Source organism: Salmo salar, chromosome 19, assembly GCF_965601325.2.
Source record: "Salmo salar chromosome 19, fSalSal1, whole genome shotgun sequence".
Lineage (NCBI taxonomy): Eukaryota > Metazoa > Chordata > Actinopteri > Salmoniformes > Salmonidae > Salmo > Salmo salar.
In genome coordinates this window covers 48,013,901-48,032,846 of record NC_138309.1, presented here as the reverse complement: position 1 = coordinate 48,032,846, position 18,946 = coordinate 48,013,901, and the positions used below count along the sequence as shown (strand labels likewise).

General features: G+C 40.2%; 1 protein-coding gene across 1 annotated transcript; it reads left to right on the top strand.

The window, feature by feature from the left end:
• Nucleotides 1-4,621: 4,621 nt before the first annotated feature.
• LOC106578906 (urotensin-2 receptor) lies at nucleotides 4,622-13,527 on the top strand. Its single transcript, XM_014158149.3, has 3 exons — nucleotides 4,622-5,178; nucleotides 7,369-8,096; nucleotides 8,288-13,527. Exons 2-3 carry the CDS (start codon nucleotides 7,371-7,373, stop codon nucleotides 8,666-8,668), a joined length of 1,107 nt encoding a protein of 368 aa, XP_014013624.1. The 5' UTR covers nucleotides 4,622-5,178; nucleotides 7,369-7,370; the 3' UTR covers nucleotides 8,669-13,527.
• Nucleotides 13,528-18,946: the final 5,419 nt, after the last annotated feature.

Sequence of the window (18,946 nt, the reverse complement as noted above, 5' to 3'; positions counted from 1 at the left end):
ATGTTGAAGAACACCACCATGGGCCGACGTCATCCTCTTACAAGATTATGTGCCAGTAACCTGCAAAAGTGCAACAATCACTAAATAAAATAATTAGTAAATACAAATGATACTTTATGTCTTGCATAGTGAAAAATTGCATCAAAGTGTTATCTAAAACATATTTACTTATTCAAATGATTAGAATTGACTCCATATTGTTCACAAATTCAATGAGCATTTCACCAAACAACATGTCTTATTTAAAAAATAAAATAATTATTTCACCTTTATTTAACCAGGTAGGCAAGTTGAGAACAAGTTCTCATTTACAATTGCGACCTGGCCAAGATAAAGCAAAGCAGTTCGACACATACAACAACACAGAGTTACACATGGAGTAAAACAAACATACAGTCAATAATACAGTAGAAAAATAAGTCTATATACAATGTGAGCAAATGAGGTGAGATAAGAGAGGTAAAGGCTAAAAAGGCCATGGTGGCAAAGTAAAAACAATATAGCAAGTAAAACATTGGAATGGTTGATTAGTAGTGAAAGAAAGTGCAAAGTAGAAATATAAATAATGGGGTGCAAAGGAGCAAAATAAATAAATAAATAAATACAGTAGGGGAAGCGGTAGTTGTTTGGGCTATATTATAGATGGGCTATGTACAGGTGCAGTGATCTGTGAGCTGCTCTGACAGCTGGTGCTTAAAGCTAGTGAGGGAGATAAGTGTTTCCAGTTTCAGAGATTTTTGTAGTTCGTTCCAGTCATTTATGGTGCAGATAAAATAATCTGGTAATAGAAAAAAAGTACATGAGACTTGAAAGATAAAAAGTAACATACCTTATCAAGGTTGTCAACTCCCTCTTTGTTCCTGTTGTAATCCAGGACAGCATTGGACTTCCTGTCCTCCCTGGTACTCACAGCGGCATCCCTGTGCAGAGTTGTCATCAGGAGCACATTCTTCTATTTCTCCAGGCAGTAGGACACAAGAGTGTGTGTATCAGTGAAGGCAAATTGAGAGGAAAAACGATCCCTGTCCTTGGAAGTGAGTAAGGCAGGAGGCAACTCAGGGTTGTTCCTTCTGACCGTCCCCACCATGGTCATTTTTTTGGGGAGCAGCTCCTGACCAAGAGCGTATATGGTGAAGAAATTGTTAAGTGTAATGTTGTGCCCCTGGAGACCTGCAGTCATTTCCAGGACCAACCACTTCCCCTGGTTCCTTTCGGGAACACCGTCAGCACCTGCATGTTCCAGGCATAACTTGTCCTGGCATCACATGCTGCCCATATCTTTATTCCATATTTAGACGGTTTGCTTGGCATGTACAGTTTGAATGAGCAGCGACCAGACGCTCATCCACTGTGATGTCTGGACTTGGGTTATAGATGAGTGGCAGGCGCTGCACCCACTTGTGCGAAACCTCTCTGATCGCTGCCAGCTTGTCTTGTTGATGGCGGCCTGGTCTTGTATCACGGTTGTTGAAGCGAATCACCCGTGACAACACGTGAAATGTCTGGAGTGACACAGTGGCACGAAAAATTGCCCTACCAGAATCTGTATCCCATAAACTGTTGCTAGATTAGTCTCTGGATCTGTAGACATCAGCCAAAATCAAGAGACCCATGTATGTTTGGACATGTGTCTGGTCTACCTCCTTCCAGTTGTCTTTGTAAACGCGTCTCCCCTCTAAGTTGGTCATGTTTATCACTAATGTTTCAATTGACTCTGTCAGGAACAGTTCGAAGCAGGATTTTATGTCATCAACCAGGGATATGGCATATCTCGTTGGCCCTGGGGTCATCTGAATAACATTTTCAGCCGACAGCCGACCTCTCCTCTCAGGTGGGGATGAAGACCAGGACAAATTCCCATTCTTTGAACGGAATGTACCAACAACCTCAGCAGGGCCCTCTTCCTCATCACTGGAATGTTTCACATCGGTTGTCTCTTGGTCTGGATCATATTCTGTGTTGTCTTCAACTTCTGACACTTCCTCCTCTAATGCATCTTCACTGTCAGTTTCCTGGACTCTCTCCTCCTCAACAGTGTCATGATCAAAGATATGATCAAGAGCCTCACATACAGTATATCATTTGGTCATTGTGCTGCCACTGAATGAATTGTGAGCAAGGCCTTAAAAAAGCTTTATATACCAGGGCTGTGAGAAAAGTTATATACATTATTGAAACAATGTTGCGATTGTTTGTGAGAATGCCAGCAGGTGTGGTTCCCGTGGGGGAATGATTCTGTTGGAGAAAGGTTCCTGTGGGGGTTGCCATGGAAGCCAAGAAGGGGAGTGAGGTGTGTGCTCAAACACATGCATGTGGGGGTCTGGGAGAGGAAGTGTGTCCATCTGATGAATGAGCATGTGCCTGAACTCAATTTTATACACTAATTGTAGTCTCACCCATTCATTTCTAATGCCTGGTCATTTTTGCCCGGGAACACCACAGGTGAACAAAAGTTAAATAAAACATCCAAAACGTTATGAAAATAATCAATATGCATTTTGTGTGTTCAGATGCCCTGTGTGGACAAAGTAATGGAACATTATGACAATCAGATTAAATGAACTACATTTTTCAGAGAGAAAACTTAAATCGGTCAAATTCGACCGGAACACAACTGGAGGGTTAAATCAACCAGAGCTTGAAACCCTAGGCCGATTGTATTGTCTATTTTTAGGTGAATTCTGGGTTGAATTGAAACAATAGTTGTTGATGACTGCAAATGCTATACAGGCCTAAATAGTCTTAGTGATAAAGTATGGTCACATTTAATTTGCTCTGTTAAACCTATCCTTTGGAATGACATCCATAGCAACAGTGCATCGATTTAGTTATTAAGTGGAGAACACTCAACAATCATTCTCACAATAGCACATTGGTAATAGTCAGTGACAAATGTCATAGCTAAGCTGGGCTTGGTTAAACCCCTGTGATGGCAGACTAAAAGGGTAGCTGTAGATTGATCAGTTCTCCAGCAGGAGGTGCTGCCAAGCCTGTTGTGTTTTTTTTCTCAACAATCATTCTCACAATTGCACATTATGACAAAATCCTGCTCTTGAAATTTCACCATCAAATCAACAGTTTTCAATTTCAATGTATTTTCCACATAGATTACACGCCACAATGTGTTGCCAATTTACGCTAAAACAACGTTGATTCAACCAGTTTTTGTCCAGTGGAATGTGTGTGCATAAGTGTGTTAAATGACAGTCAGTCCAGCTGGGTTGTATATCTGCCTGTGACACCACACACACCACACACACACACACACACACACACACCCCCCCCCCCTTTTTCACAGAAATAGCTGGTGAGCTGGAAGAGGAGAGAGAGCAGAACACACTTCCTGCATACCTCCTCATAATCCATGACCTAGGCTCTCTCTCTCTCTCTCTCTCTCTCTCTCTCTCTCTCTCTCTCAACCCATTCTCTCTCTCAACCCAATCTCTCTCTCATTCTTTCTCTCTCTCATTCTTTCTCTCTCTCTCTCTCAACCCATTCTCTCTCTCAACCCAATCTCTCTCTCATTCTTTCTCTCTCTCATTCTTTCTCTCTCTCAACCCATTCTCTCTCTCAACCCACTCTCTCTGTCTCTGTCTCTCTCTCTGTCTCTCTCTCTGTCTCTCTCTCTGTCTCTCTCGCTCTCTCTTTTCTCTCTCTCAACCCATTCTCTCTCTCATTATTTCTCTCTCTCTCTCTCTCTCTCTCTCTCTCTCTGTCTCAACCATTCTCTCTCTCTCAACCCAATCTCTCTCTCATTCTTTCTCTCTCTGTCTCTCTCTGTCTCTCTCTCTGTCTCTCTCTTTCTCAACCCATTCTCTCTCTCTCAACCCAATCTCTCTCTCTGTGTCTCTGTCTCTGCATCTCTCTCTCTCTCTCTCTCTCTCTCTCTTTCTTTGTCTCTCTCTCTTTTCTCTCTCTCAACCCATTCTCTCTCTCTCTCAACCCAATCTCTCTCAACCCATTCTCTCTCTCCCAACCCAGTCTCTCTCTCTCTCTACCCAACCTCATCTCTACCCATTCTCTCTCTCAACCCAGTCTCTCTCTCTCTCGCTCTCTCAACCCATTCTCTCTCTCTCTCAGCTCAATCTTTCTCTCTCGCTCTCTCAACCCTATCTCTCTCTCTCTCTCCCTCTCTCTCTCTCTCAACCCAATCTCTCTCTCTCGCTCTCTCAACCCATTCTCTCTCTCTCGCTCTCTTTCTCTCTCGCTCTCTCAACCCTTTCTCTCTCTCTCTCTCCCTTTCTTTCTCTCTACCCATTCTCTCTCTCTCTCTCTCTCAACCCATTCTCTCTCTCTCTCTAGCCATTCTCTCTCTCTCTCTACCCATTCTCTCTCTCTCAACCCATTCTCTCTCTCTCAACCCATTATCTCTCTCTCTCTCGCTCTCTCTCCCCTCCTACTTCTTGTGTGCGAGAGTGGCTCTCTATCTGTATCCCCCCTACCTCCTCTCCGCCCCTCCCTCCCTCCCTCCCTCCCTCCCTCCCTCCCTCCCTCCCTCCCTCCCTCCCTCCCTCCCTCCCTCCCTCCCTCCCTCCCTCCCTCCTCTCCGTTCCTCCCTCCCTCTCTCCCTCCCCTCCGTCCTCTCTCTCTCAGTCTCTCAGACACTGTGTCTCAGTGAAGGGGATTCTCCGTAACCAGCTGTAGCTTAATGTGATTTGTCACCTCAGTCACTCTCTATTCCCCGTGAGGAAACGTTCCTTTTTCTTCTAATCATTACCGCTTCAACATTTAATTTCTCCGCTGGCATGTTGAAGCTGTCAATCAAACCTGTGGAAGGTACTCTCAAGCTGCACTGAGAGACAGAGAGAGTAGAATAAGTTTTAGTCCAGCTCAAAAGGCACCTTTTTTTTCAGATCTCGGATTCATCATTCACCTTTTGATTGAGACTATATACTATGGTAAATTAAACTATGAAGACAGTGGTGTTACGGCAAAGGATTCTTCTTAGCCAAACTCAAGATCCAGGATTTTTTATTTATCTCAATTGAAATGCACAGGATCACCAGATTCATTGAAGGATCTGTGTGGATTTTTTGGGCTCTAGACATACCTGCAGTATATGTGAAGTTGGGGGACCAGAGTGAGCTAGGTGATGGTTCAACAGGCTAACGAAGCTAGATGCTAAATCTTTCTGTTCAGGCATCCAGTCAGCTAACAATCCAGCAGCTAACAATCAAGGTAAGACAGTTAGCTTCTACCTCAAAGACATTTCAATGGGACACCCCTGACACACATGTGCACGTACGCACGAACACACACACAACCACACACACACACCTGGCACTCCAACAGGCTGCCAGGCTCTGTCAGAGCAGATAAAAGCCTCATTTATACCTGGTACTGACATGCGTATTTTCTCCTGATTGTGTCCACATTCTGATTGTGTCCACATCCTGATTGTGTCCACATCCTGATTGTTTCCACATCCTGATTGTGTCCACATTAGAAGACCTTGTGATCTGGTTAAGACAGACCTGGCCAGTAAAACCTTTTACTTCCTCATTATCCTGCCTACTAAAATCACTGACAGGTGGCACCATTGACTTATGACATGAATATGTGTCTTAAAAGAAATACATTATTTTGTAAATAATATCCGTCAAATAATTTGCGTACAGGTAGGGACCAGGAAATCTAATTCCTAAATGGTATTATACTGATCTTACACTTTTAGAAAAAAAAAGGTTCTATCTAGAACCTAAAAGGGTTCTTCGGCTGTTCCCATAGGAGAATCCTTTGAAGAACCCTTTTTGGTTCCAGATAGAACCCCTTTGGTTTTGATGTAGAACCCTTTCCACAGAGGGTTCTATATGGAACCCAAAAGGGTTCTACCTGGAACCAAAAAGGGTTCTCCTATGGGGACAGCCAAAGAACCGTTTTGGAACCCTGTGTTAAACCACAGTACAGTTAGCCACTATTGCAGCTAAGGTCACTGACATTTGTATTCCAGTCCGTCAATGCAGTTTAGTGTTGCATAAAATGCATTATTCTTATAAGAGTTGAACGTCCATCTTGTCATTATTGTACTGCTATATATTGTGTCTATGGTCTGTCTTTGAGACTATCCCCATATTGGCCAACCTAACCGTACTGGAACATGATTGCAGTTCCCAATTGCTGAATAGAATTGCAGTGCATTTGAACTTAAGTATGAATAAATATGTTTTTATGCTCCCTAAGATTAGCTTTGTTTATTTTTCCTGGGGTTCATCGCTGTTCTACCATTATAGAAGCGTAATCAGCATTTGATTTCATGTAGATTGTTCACGGAGATTGTTCTAGATTAACGGGCCAGTTTCCCACAACCAGTTAAAGTCTACTCCTGGACTGAAAAGGCAATAGAAAATCTCCATTGGAAGTGCTTTTTAGTCCAGGAATTGGCTTAATCTGGGTCTGGGAAACCTGCCAATAATGTTTCGGCTACAGACATTATAGCCCAGAAATATCAAATTATGTTCATTACATCACATTGCCAGATCTTCATTAGTGAGACCAGAAAGTGTATTGCTAGCTATATTTGATGAAGGTCTGGGAGACTTCACTGTTAATCCTAATTGGTTCAGTCTAGCAACACTTTCACCACTACTACTTTCTCTCTCTGTTTCTCTCTCTCTTCCACTCCTTTCTCCAGCGATGAATGTGGTATCCATGGAGCCAATGGTGACCTTGGTGGAGCGATCGTTAATGAAAATATAAATGTATTTCCCATTCCTCCCTCTCCTTCGCCCCTAATGAACATGGCATCCATCTGTTGTTATTGCAGACATGCTAATAATAATTTACTTGTTTATTTATCTCTCCTCTCCTACTCCCCCATTCACCCAATCATAGAAAGCAGTATGCCTTGCCCTTAACTGCACACACAGAACTTACATCACAATAATCTTTCATGGTTGAGGTGTTGAGGAGGAATTGACTACTTCTCTTCTTGTATTTTTAAGAAACATTTGTGTGAGGAAAATGCCTAACCACTTGTATAATCTATTTGCATACACTTCAAACAGAATGATCCACAAGACACGACACTGCGGGTTTCTTCCCTGTACCCAGCCTAAAAACAGATCTAATGCGTCGCTCAGTTATGTATAGAGCCATGTCATCATGGAACGCTCTGAGGTTACTCAGGCAAAAAACAAGTTAGCTTTAAAATACTAATAAATAAAATACATTTTGTATCACAGCACTTCTCTTTCTAAAGATCAAATGTAACTGTACTTTATATATGAATATATATATGAATAGTGTGTAAATAGTATTTTTATTGTCTCTTGGTGTCTTTCCAATATTTGTACATTTTATGTGGACCCCAAGAAGAGTAGCTGCTGCAAGATGTTAATAAACTAAACCCCTCCCCCTCTATCTCCGTAGCGATGACCACAGTATCCATGGAGCCCCTGCTGGTCCTGATGGAGCTGATCCCCAACGCCACCGACCTGCCTTTAGACTCCACCCCTTCCTCTCCCGAAGACACCGCCGCCACCTTCACAATAGGCTGTATTCTCTCCCTCATGTGTCTGGTTGGCGTCTCCGGAAACATCTACACCCTTGTGGTCATGTGTCACTCCATGCGTTTCGCGGCGTCCATGTATATTTACATCATCAACTTAGCCCTGGCTGACCTCCTCTATCTGTTGACCATTCCATTCGTGGTCTGCACATACTTCCTGAAAGGTTGGTATTTTGGCGATGCTGGGTGCAGGATTCTAATCAGCATGGATTTTCTGACGATGCACGCCAGCATTTTCACGCTGACCATCATGAGCACGGAGAGATACTTTGCCGTGCTGAAACCGCTGGACACAGTCAAGCGGTCAAAGAGCTACCGCAAAGCCATTGCGGTGCTCGTGTGGGTGGCTTCCCTGGTCCTGACTTTACCCATGATTCTCAGTATTCAGATGATGAAGGTGGGGAGCAAGGCCATGTGCCAGCCAACTATCTCACAGCTGTCCTATAAGGTATATATCACCTTCCTATTCTGTACCAGCATTGTGGCTCCGGGGATGATCATTGGCTTTCTCTACATCGGGCTGGCTCGTACCTACTGGATCTCTCAGACAGAAACCTTCAAACAGACCAAGAAACTACCCAACCAAAAGGTCAGTCAATTAAACTAAGTGTCTTTATGTCAATCAAACTAAATATCTCCCTCTGTCTTACCATCATTTAGATATGTCAAAGGAATATCCTTTGGTAAAACAAATTAATGTGATTGATTGCTGTAATCATGTAAATCCCTGTCCTGTAGGTCTTCTTGCTGATCTATATCTTGTGTTTCTCTATCCTTTAGGTCCTCTATCTGATCTTCACCATTGTACTGCTGTTCTGGGCCTGTTTCCTGCCCTTCTGGATCTGGCAGCTCCTGGGTCAGTTCCAGCCCTCCATCCATCTCTCCACCAAGTCCAAGCGCAACATCAACTACTTGACCACCTGTCTCACCTACTCCAACAGCTGCATCAACCCTTTCCTCTACACGCTGCTCACCAAGAACTACAAGGAGTACCTGCGGAAGCGCCAGCGCACCTGGACCGCGGGCAGCTACTTCAACCGATGGAACCGGTTCCAGCGATCACCCAGGAGGTCGCTGTCCTCCAGCAGCCAGCAGTGCACAGAGAGCTTCGTGCTCACGCACACGCCGTCTCTGCGCACCACGCACAACAGCAGCCTGTGAGGTATAGAAGAAGAGGTTTCTGGTCTTGGTCTTATCGTGACATTATCTCCACATGTCCCATTTACAGTGACGTACAGATGTCGGATCTTAACTTAATCACTATTTTGTCGCAGAGAATTTTGCTGATGCATCAGGAAATTCAAATTAGCCTTGTGATTGGCTGAAAATGAGCAGTTCTCTTTCTCTCCACACGGGGCAGTTGAGTCATTGGGATCAGGGCTTGCTATCAAAATAACGTTATCGCTCACACGCTCAAACTCTAGTCCTGGGTCTCATTGCTGCAACATTTAAATGTAAAAAAGGTGTCTGAAATGCAGCCATACACATCAACAACTGTTGTTTTATACAGCTTTATAACACAAGATAGATATTGGTCTCCATTAGGCTACGACATAGAAGTGTCTAGTGTATCCTAAAGTTACAAATGAACTCAGCCGTGGCCTGGTCTAGAGTTTAGGGTTGCTTCTTTCAGTATATAGGTTTTCCATGTCGATTCCCTTCTGGTAGAAATAACTCAATACCCCAATTGACTTGATGTAGTTACACATTTCAAATATGGACAGTCCAGCGTTATTTTCAACAACAACAAAATTGTCACATTCAGCGAATACAAAAGGTTTAGAAATTACCGTGAAAGGATTACCTATGAGCTCTTTCCGAACGATGCAGAGTTAAACAGTAAGATAAAATGTGTTTTGCAAATGAGATCTAAAAAATATATATATTAACACAAGAAAATAACAATAATGAGTACCGGTACCAAGTCAATGTGCAGAGGTATGAGGTAGTTGAGGTAATATGTACATGTAGATAGGGGGAAAAGTGACTAGGCAATCAGGATAGATAATAAACAGAATAGCAGCAGCGTCTGTGAAGAGTGTGAAAGAGTGTCTACAAGTAAATGTGGGTGGCATCAATATTCATGTGTGTGAGCATACAGTTGAAGTCGGAAGTTTACATAGACCTTAGCCAAATAAATTTAAACTCAGTTTTTCACAATTCCTGACATTTAATCCTAGTAAAAATTCCCTGTTTTAGGTCAGTTAGGATCACCACTTTATTTAAGAATGTGAAATAATAATAATAACAGAGAGAATTATTGTTTTCAACTTTTATTTCTTTCATCACATTCTCAGTGGGTCAGAAGTTTACATTCACTCAATTAGTATTTGGTAGCATTGCCTTTAAATTGTTTAACTTGGGTCAAACGTTGTGGATAGCATTCCACAAGCTTCCCACAATAAGTTGGGTGAATTTTGACCCATTCCTCCTGACAGAGCTGGTGTAACTGAGTCAGGTTTGTAGGCCTCCTTGCTTGCACAAGCTTTTTCAGTTCTGCCCACAACTTTTCTATAGGATTGAGGTCAGGGCTTTGTGATGGCCACTCCAATACCTTGACTTTGTTGTCCTTAAGCCGTTTTGCCACAACTTTGGAAGTAAACTTGGGGTCATTGTCCATTTGGAAGACCCATATGTGACCAAGCTTTAACTTCCTGACTGATGTCTTGAGATGTTGCTTCAATATATCAACATCATTTTCCTGCCTCATCATGCCATCTATTTTGTGAAGTGCACCAGTCCCTCCTGCAGCAAAGCACCCCCACAACATTATGCTGCCACCCCCGTGCTTCACAGTTGGGATGGTGTTCTTCGGCTTGCAAGCCTCCCTCTTTTTCCTCCAAACATAATGATGGTCATTATGGCCAAACATTTCTATTTTTGTTTCATCAGACTAGAGGACATTTCTCCAAAATGTACGATCTTTGTCCCCATGTGCAGTTGCAAACCATAGCCTGGCTTTTTTATGGTGGTTTTGGAGCAGTGGCTTCTTCTTTGCTTAGCGGCCTTTCAGTTTATGTCGATATAGGACCCGTTTTACTGTGAAAAAATATACTTTTGTACCCGTTTCCTCCAGCATCTTCACAAGGTCCTTTGCTGCTGTTTTGGGATTGATTTACACTTTTTGCACCAAAGTACGTTCATCTCTAGGAGACAGAACAAGTCTCCTTTCTGAGCGCTATGATGGCTGCATGGTTCATGGTGTTTATACTTGCGTACTATTGTTTCTACAGATGAACCTTCAGGCATTTGGAAATTGCTCCCAAGGATGAACCAGACTTGTGGAGGTCTACACATTTTTTTCCTGAGGTCTTGGCTGATTTCTTTTGATTTTCCCATGATGTCAAGCAAAGAGGTACTGGGTTTGAAGGTAGGCCTTCAAATACATCCACAGGTACACCTCCAATTGACTCAAATGATGTCAATTAGCCTAACAGAAGCTTCTAAAGCCATGACATAATTTTCTGGAATTTTCCAAGCTGTTTAAAGGCACAGTCAACTTGGTGTATGTAAACCTTTGACCCACTGGAATTCTTATACGGTGAATTATAAGTGAAATAATCTGTCTGTAAACAATTGTTGGAAAAATGACTTGTGTCATGCACAAAGTAGATGTCCTAACAGACTTGCCAAAATGATAGTTTGTTAATTAACAAGAAATTTGTGGAGTGGTTGAAAAAATATTTTTAATTACTCCAACCGAAGTCAAAGTAAACTTCCGACTTCAACTGTATGTAGAGTGTGAATGTGTGTGTTGGAGTGTCAGTGTAGTATGTGTGACTATGTGGGTAGAGTCCAGTGAGTGTGCATAGAGCCAGTGCAATAATATCAGTGCAAAAACAACACAGGAGGTCAAAAGCAGTCTTCTGTCTTGGGGTTAGAAGCTGTTGTGTAGCCTTTTGGTCCCAGACTTGGCTCTCCAGTACCGATTGCTATGTGGGAACAGAGTATGACTTGGTGGTGATGTACTGGACCGTACGCACTACCCTGTGTAGTGCCTTGCGGTCATATGCCAAGCAGTTGCCATACCAAACGGTGATGCAGCCAGTCAAGATGCTCTCAGTGGTGCAGCCAGTCAAGATGCTCTCAGTTGTGCAGCTGTATTACTTTTGGAGGATCTGAAGGCCCATGCCAAATCTTTTCAGCTTCCTGAGGGGGAAGAGGCATTGTCATGCCCTCTTCACGATTGTGTTGGTGTGTTTGGACCATGATAGGTCCTTAGTGATGTGGACACAGAGGAACTTAAAGCTCTCGAAACGCTCCAATACAGCCCCGTCAATGTGAATGGGGGCGCGCTCGGCCCTTCATTTCCTATAGTCCATGGTCAGCTCCTTTGCCTTACTGATGTTGAGGGAGAGGTTGTTGTACTGGCACCACACTGCCAGGTCTCTGACCTCCTCCCTATAGGCTGTCTCATCGTTGTCGGTGATAAGGCCTACCACCGTTGTGTCATCGGCAACCTTAATGATGGTGCTGAGGTCGTGGGTGAACAGGGTGTACAGGAAGGAAATAAGCACACACCCCTGTGGGGCCCCATGTTGAGGAACAGCGTGGCGGATGTGTTGTTGCCTACCCTCGCCACCTGGGGACGGACTGTCAGGAAGTCCAGGTTCCTGTTGCAGAGGGTGGTGTTCAGTCCCAGGGTCCTTAGTTTAGTGATGAGCTTGAAGGGCACTATGTTGTTGAACTCTGAGCGGTAGTCATTGCACAGAATTAAGCTTTAATATTGCAGATAAATCTGCATCATATCCAATCCCCCATATATATTTTTTTTAAATATATACAATATATAAAATATATATTTATTTTCCACTAACCTTACCACCCCTCCCTAATTGGAGTAAACTAATGGACAACAACACTTAGGCTTCTACTTCCAGCTTATACATACTACATACATTTTACGGACACAGTATATTTTACAATAGTTATCTTTTGTTTGTTTTTAGTCACATCCTTCAGCTCCACTCAACCCCTCCCATCTATCTCTGAACACCATCCAGTTTTGATTTCTATTTGTCATATATTTTTCAACTTTGCTATTTCACAAAGTTTTGAATCTAAATATATTTTACGGACACAGTATACTTTACATTAGTTATCTTGTTATTTTTAGTCTCACCCTTCAGCTCCACTCTATCCCTCCCATCTATCTCTGAAAACCATCCCGTTTTGATTTCTATTTGCCATATATTTTTCAACTGTGCTGTGATGTTTCAAAAACGTTCTGAACATTTCTATTCTCATAGTTTCCACAGATAGTAAATTAAAGATAAATATTTTTGCTAAGAGTGTTATTATATGATTGATCAATTGACTATGACATTTTAAATCACACGGCAGTGCTATTTGCAGAGTTAGATGCAGGTACATTTTCCAATTCTTCAGCCATTCCTATGACCAAAAACAAGCTACTTATGGACAATACCAAAACAAATGATCTAATGATTCTGTCTCTTCGCAGCAAAATATGCAGAGCTGGGATGGTTGAATCCCCCATATTGCAACCTATGGTTGCAAGAATTTTGTATAATAATTTAAATGATGTATCAGTTCATAAACCATGTGCCATGGAATTGGTACATCAAAAATATTTTCCCAAATATTTTGCAATCTATATGGCACAGCTGTACATTGTTTGGTCTTTAAATGAAGCTGGTATACTTTGTTATTTATCAGAATTTTATTTTACCAATTTTGGTCTTCAATGCAGGGCAGACAGACAAGTTATTTGCTTTCTCTTGCCTCTTCCATTTTTGCGGTAATGCTGCAATTAGTTGGTTGTAATTTTGAGTAGAGCAGACATTTCCATATATTTTTGTTAGATGCATGTGTGACATAACTCCACTAGTCCTATTTATGATACAATTTACAAAGAGTTTTCTGCTTTAAAAAAATTATACATTTATTTTACATTTTTTATTGATTATTATATTTGAGTTCAACAATAATATTTGTTGTAATATTTATTGTAATATTTATTCTCTTTTCTGGTGGATTAAACTGAAATTGCAACCAACCTTCTATGGCTTGTTTTTAAAAAAGCTATATTTTGGAGATGCTTTCATGTTCAAATAACCGAAAGTGAGAGGTTGTAAAAAAGGGAAAAAGGCCATTCTTGAACATGGGGTGAGACATTCTTACTAAACTGCTAGAGAACCAGTTTGAATTTAAATATAACTTTTGTATGACTGAATCCTTTAGTAATGCTTAAATATTTAATAATTTATTCCCTCTGAATTCATATAAATAGCCCCATTTAATTTTGTCTAGCTTGCTGTTCCAAATTAAATATAATATTTTCTGCTCATATAATTTTAAAAAACAAGTCGCTAGGTATAGGCAAGGCCATAAGCAAATAAGTAAACTGGGATATGACTAAAGAGTTAATCAGGCTGATTTTTTCACAAATAGACAGCTATTTTCATTTCTATGGTTGCAATAACTTATCTATTTTTGCTAACTTTCTATTCAAATGTAGTGAGATAAAAAAAGACAAAAATTAGGATATGAATACCGAGTATGTCCACATCCCTGTCAGACCATTTTATTGGTAAACTACACGGTAATGTAAAAGTTGTATTTTTTTGGTGATCCAATACATAATATAGTATACTTATCATAATTTGGTTGTAATCCAGAGAGGTTAAACAAAATATTTAGATCCTCTATGAGGCTGTGGAGGGAAACAAATTGTGGATTTAAAAGAAAACATGAATCAGCGTACAATGACACCAGTGACACCTTTTTAAGCCCTGGATGTCTAGCTCCTTGATATTATTGTCGTATCTGATTTTAATAGCTTACATTTCAATGGCCATAATAAATAGATATGTCAACAGTGGACAACCTTGTTTTACTCCTTTTGACAGTTTAAAACCTGTTAGGGCTAGGGGGCAGCATTTGCACGTCTGGATAAAAAAAATGTACCCGATTTAATCTGGTTACTAATCCTACCCAGTAACTAGAATATGCATATACTTATTATATATGGATAGAAAACACTCTAAAGTTTCTAAAACTGTTTGAATGGTGTCTGTGAGTATAACAGAACTCATTTGGCAGGCAAAACCCTGAGACATTTTCTGACAGGAAGTGGATACCTGATGTATTGTATTACCTTTAAACCTATCCCATTGAAAAACACAGGGGCTGAGGAATATTTTGGCACTTCCTATTGCTTCCACTAGATGTCACCAGCCTTTACAAAGTGTTTTGAGTCTTCTGGAGGGAGATCTGACCGAACAAGAGCCATGGAACGATGATGTCCCATTAGACACCTGGCGCGCGAGTTCATGTTGGGTACCCTCGTTCCAATACGTTATAAAAGAGTATGCATTCGTCCACCTTGAATATTATTCATGTTCTGGTTAAAAAAGGCCCTAATGATTTATGCTATACAACGTTTGACATGTTTGAACGAACGTAAATATATTTTTTCCCCTCGTTCATGACGAGAAGTCCGGCTGGCTTAGATCATGTGCTAACAAGACGGAGATTTTTGGACATAAATGATGAGCTTTTTTGAACAAAACTACATTCGTTATGGACCTGTGATACCTGGAAGTGACATCTGATGAAGAGAATCAAAGGTAATGGATTATTTACATAGTATTTTCGATTTTAGATCTCCCCAACATGACGTCTAGTCTGTATCGCAACGCGTATTTTTCTGGGCGCAGTGCTCAGATTATTGCAAAGTGTGATTTCCCAGTAAGGTTATTTTTAAATCTGGCAAGTTGATTGCGTTCAAGAGATGTAAATCTATAATTCTTTAAATGACAATATAATATTTTACCAATGTTTTCTAATTTTAATTATTTAATTTGTGACGCTGACTTGACTGCCGGTTATTGGAGGGAAACGATTTCCTCAACATCAATGCCATAGTAAAACGCTGTTTTTGGATATAAATATGAACTTGATAGAACAAAAAATGCATGCATTGTCTAACATAATGTCCTAGGAGTGTCATCTGATGGAGATTGTAAAAGGTTAGTGCATCATTTTAGCTGGTTTTATGGTTTTGGTGACCCTGTCTTTGACTTGACAAAACATTACACACAACTCTTGTAAATGTACTGTCCTAACATACTCTAAATTTATGCTTTCGCCGTAAAACCTTTTTGAAATCGTAAAACGTGGTTAGATTAAGGAGATGTTTATCTTTCAAAGGGTGTAAAATAGTTGTATGTTTGAAAAATTTGAATTTTGACATTTATTTGGATTCAAATTTGCCGCTCTTGAAATGCACCTGCTGTTGATGGGCACGCTAGCGTCCCACCTAGCCCATAGAGGTTAATACTTTCTGAGAAGTAGCTATTATTTACTAGTTTACACCCAGGGTTACTATACTTAACTTTAACCCATTGTATAAGAGTTTCTGCAAAATGCAAATATTCCAGGTATTTATATATAAATTCCTGTCATACTTTATCAAAAGTATTTTCCAAATCAGCTATGAATACCAGGACTGGTTTCTCAGATTTTTCATAGTGTTCTATTGTTTGCAGTACTTTTCTTATATTGTCTCCAATATATCATCCATTTTAAAAGACTGTCTGATTAGGATGAATAATATCTGACAATACCTTTTTAATTCTATGCCTATGCATTTTCCTCTAGTTATTGCAGTACTGAAGTGTAAAGGGCCTCCAATATTTTCAATGGACTGGATAATTATATTTAACACTTGGTTCCTGTTTCAGTAATAACAAAATTAGACCTTGTTGAGTATCTGATAATCTACATTTTTTATATAGGAGTGGTTAAAACATGCTAATAACGGTCCTCTGAGTACATCAAAAAAGGTTTGATATACCTCTACTGGTATGCTATCCAGCCCTAGAGCTTTCCTGGACTTAAAGACTTTAATTGCATCAAGAAGTTCCTCCTCTGTAATTTGGCCTTCACATGAGTCTCTGTACAGCTGTTCATTTATTATTATTAATAGAAAAACAATCCTTACAATGAACTTTAGTTAGTGGAAATGGAGGAGTCTGAAACAAAAACATATGCTTAACCTGCCTGGGCAAGGCGGGACGCTTGCGTCCCACCTAGTCAACAGCCAGTGGAATCGTGTGGCGCAAAATACAAATACCTCATAAATGCGATAACTTCAATTTCTCAAACATATCACTATTTTACACCATTTTAAAGACAAGACTCTTGTTAATCTAACCACACTGTCCTATTTCAAAAAGGCTTTACAGCGAAGGCAAAACATTAGATTATGTCAGGAGAGTACCCTGCCAAAAATAATCACACAGCCATTTTCAAAGCATGCATATAATGTCACAAAAACCAAAACCACAGCTAAATGCAGCACTAACCTTTGATGATCTTCATCAGATGACACTCCTAGGACATGATGTTATACAATACATGCATGTTTTGTTCAATCAAGTTCATATTTATATCAAAAAACAGCTTTTTACATTAGCATGTGATGTTCAGAACTAGCATACCCACCGCAAACTTCCGGTGAATTTACTCACGATAAACGTTTACAAAATACATAACAATTATTTTAAGAATTATAGATACAGAACTCCTTTATGCAATCGCGGTGTCAGATTTTAAAATAGCTTTTCGGCGAAAGCACATTTTGCAATATTCTGAGTAGATAGCCCGGCCATTATGTCAAATGCTGTTTAAAATACATTTTTATGCGATTTTTCTCGTAAAATAGCGATAATATTCCAACCGGGCGACGTTGTATTCATTCAAAGACTGAAAGAACAAAATGGAGAATTCACATGAACGCGCATCTCCAGTGTCACTGTCCCCAGGCAGGCCAGTAAGAAACAGAGCTGCCGTACTTAGCCCACAGATGCAGAGCTCTCATTCCACTTTCTGGCGCCTTCTGAGAGCCAATGGAAGCCTTAGAAAATGTCACGTTACAGCAGAGATGCTGTATTTTTGATAGAGATAACCTAGAAGGACAACATATTGTCAGACTTGGCACTTCCTGCATGGAATCTTCTCAGGTTTTGGCCTGCCATATGAGTTCTGTTATACTCACAGACACCATTCAAACAGTTTTAGAAACTTTAGAGTGTTTTCTATCCAAATCTAGTAATTATATGCATATTCTAGTTTCTGGGCAGGAGTAGTAACCGGATTAAATCGGGTATGTTTTTTATCCAGCCGTGCAAACACTGCCCCCTAGCCCCAACAGTTTTGGTACTTTGCTTCCTTTTTGAAAATATTGTTTGGTGAATCATTGGTGACTCCGTCATTTGTAACACATTTCCGTGAATTCTTTTTTTGTAGCATTTATATGTTGAAGATAAAAAACAATAATTTGGTGCATTTTTCACCATGTTTCACCCAGTTGACTTTATTTTTATAATATATTTACTACACTTGATCTTTCTTGAATAAGTTCCTCCATTTCTTTTTACCCCTCTAACGTATTCTGTGCCTCTATGGTACAGTTTTTTTGCTATCTATCTGTACTGTTAGTCCCTCTATTTATTTAGTTAATATGAATTATTTTGACCTAAATTGCTTTTGTTTTAAAGATGAGTATTGATTTGCATGGCCTCTAAAGGCACATTTAAAAGTATCCCATACAATAAGGGGATCTTCAGTATCTATGTTAAGTCATAAAAAGTCAGTTGTAAATTCTTCTGTCCTGGTTAAAAACAAGTTGTCATAATAAAGGCTTTGATAAAATGTCCAATATCCTCGACCACGTGGAAATACTGTAAGAATAATGTTTAGGCCAATTATTTAATGGTCTAACCACATTCTGTCTCCTATCAACACTTTTTGTTTTACTTTGGTGCCAGCGAGAATGACATAAGAAAGCAGTCAAGCTTGATTGAGCCTCCTCCATGTATATCTCACTAGGCCAGGATATTTAAGCCTCCATATATCCACTAGTTCCAATATATTCAATATATCCATGATATTCATACTTTCCTGTTGTGACTTGACTTTAACATTAATCTGAAGACTGTTATTTATCTAATTACCTAAATATGTCTAATTGTTACCCAATTAAATTAATCATGTAACAATTAACTCATTAGGATCTGGGGCACCACGAGAGTGTTTCTTTAAAGAGTTACCATCTCCCGAATTAAACTCTAAAGGTCTTTACCTATTACATCTATAAACAGTCAACTTATTAATCATAACCTAGTATGATATCATCATTCTGAACAGTTGTAACCTCCTTGCATCTGTAATAAACTCAACCCTTACTTATGATTCAGTACTACAGAAATTGGTTTAATTATTTATTTACTAGCTAATTAAATGGTAACACAGGAGAAACATACACACTTAATAAGTTAAAAACAGGTTCCTAGCGGACTGACAACAATATGGCTGCTTGTTACAAAAGACATGGAGAGGCCGAGAGAGAGAGGGACAGAGACACTTAACGTTGGTACATTTAGAAACTACTCTCACTTATAGTACTCCTAT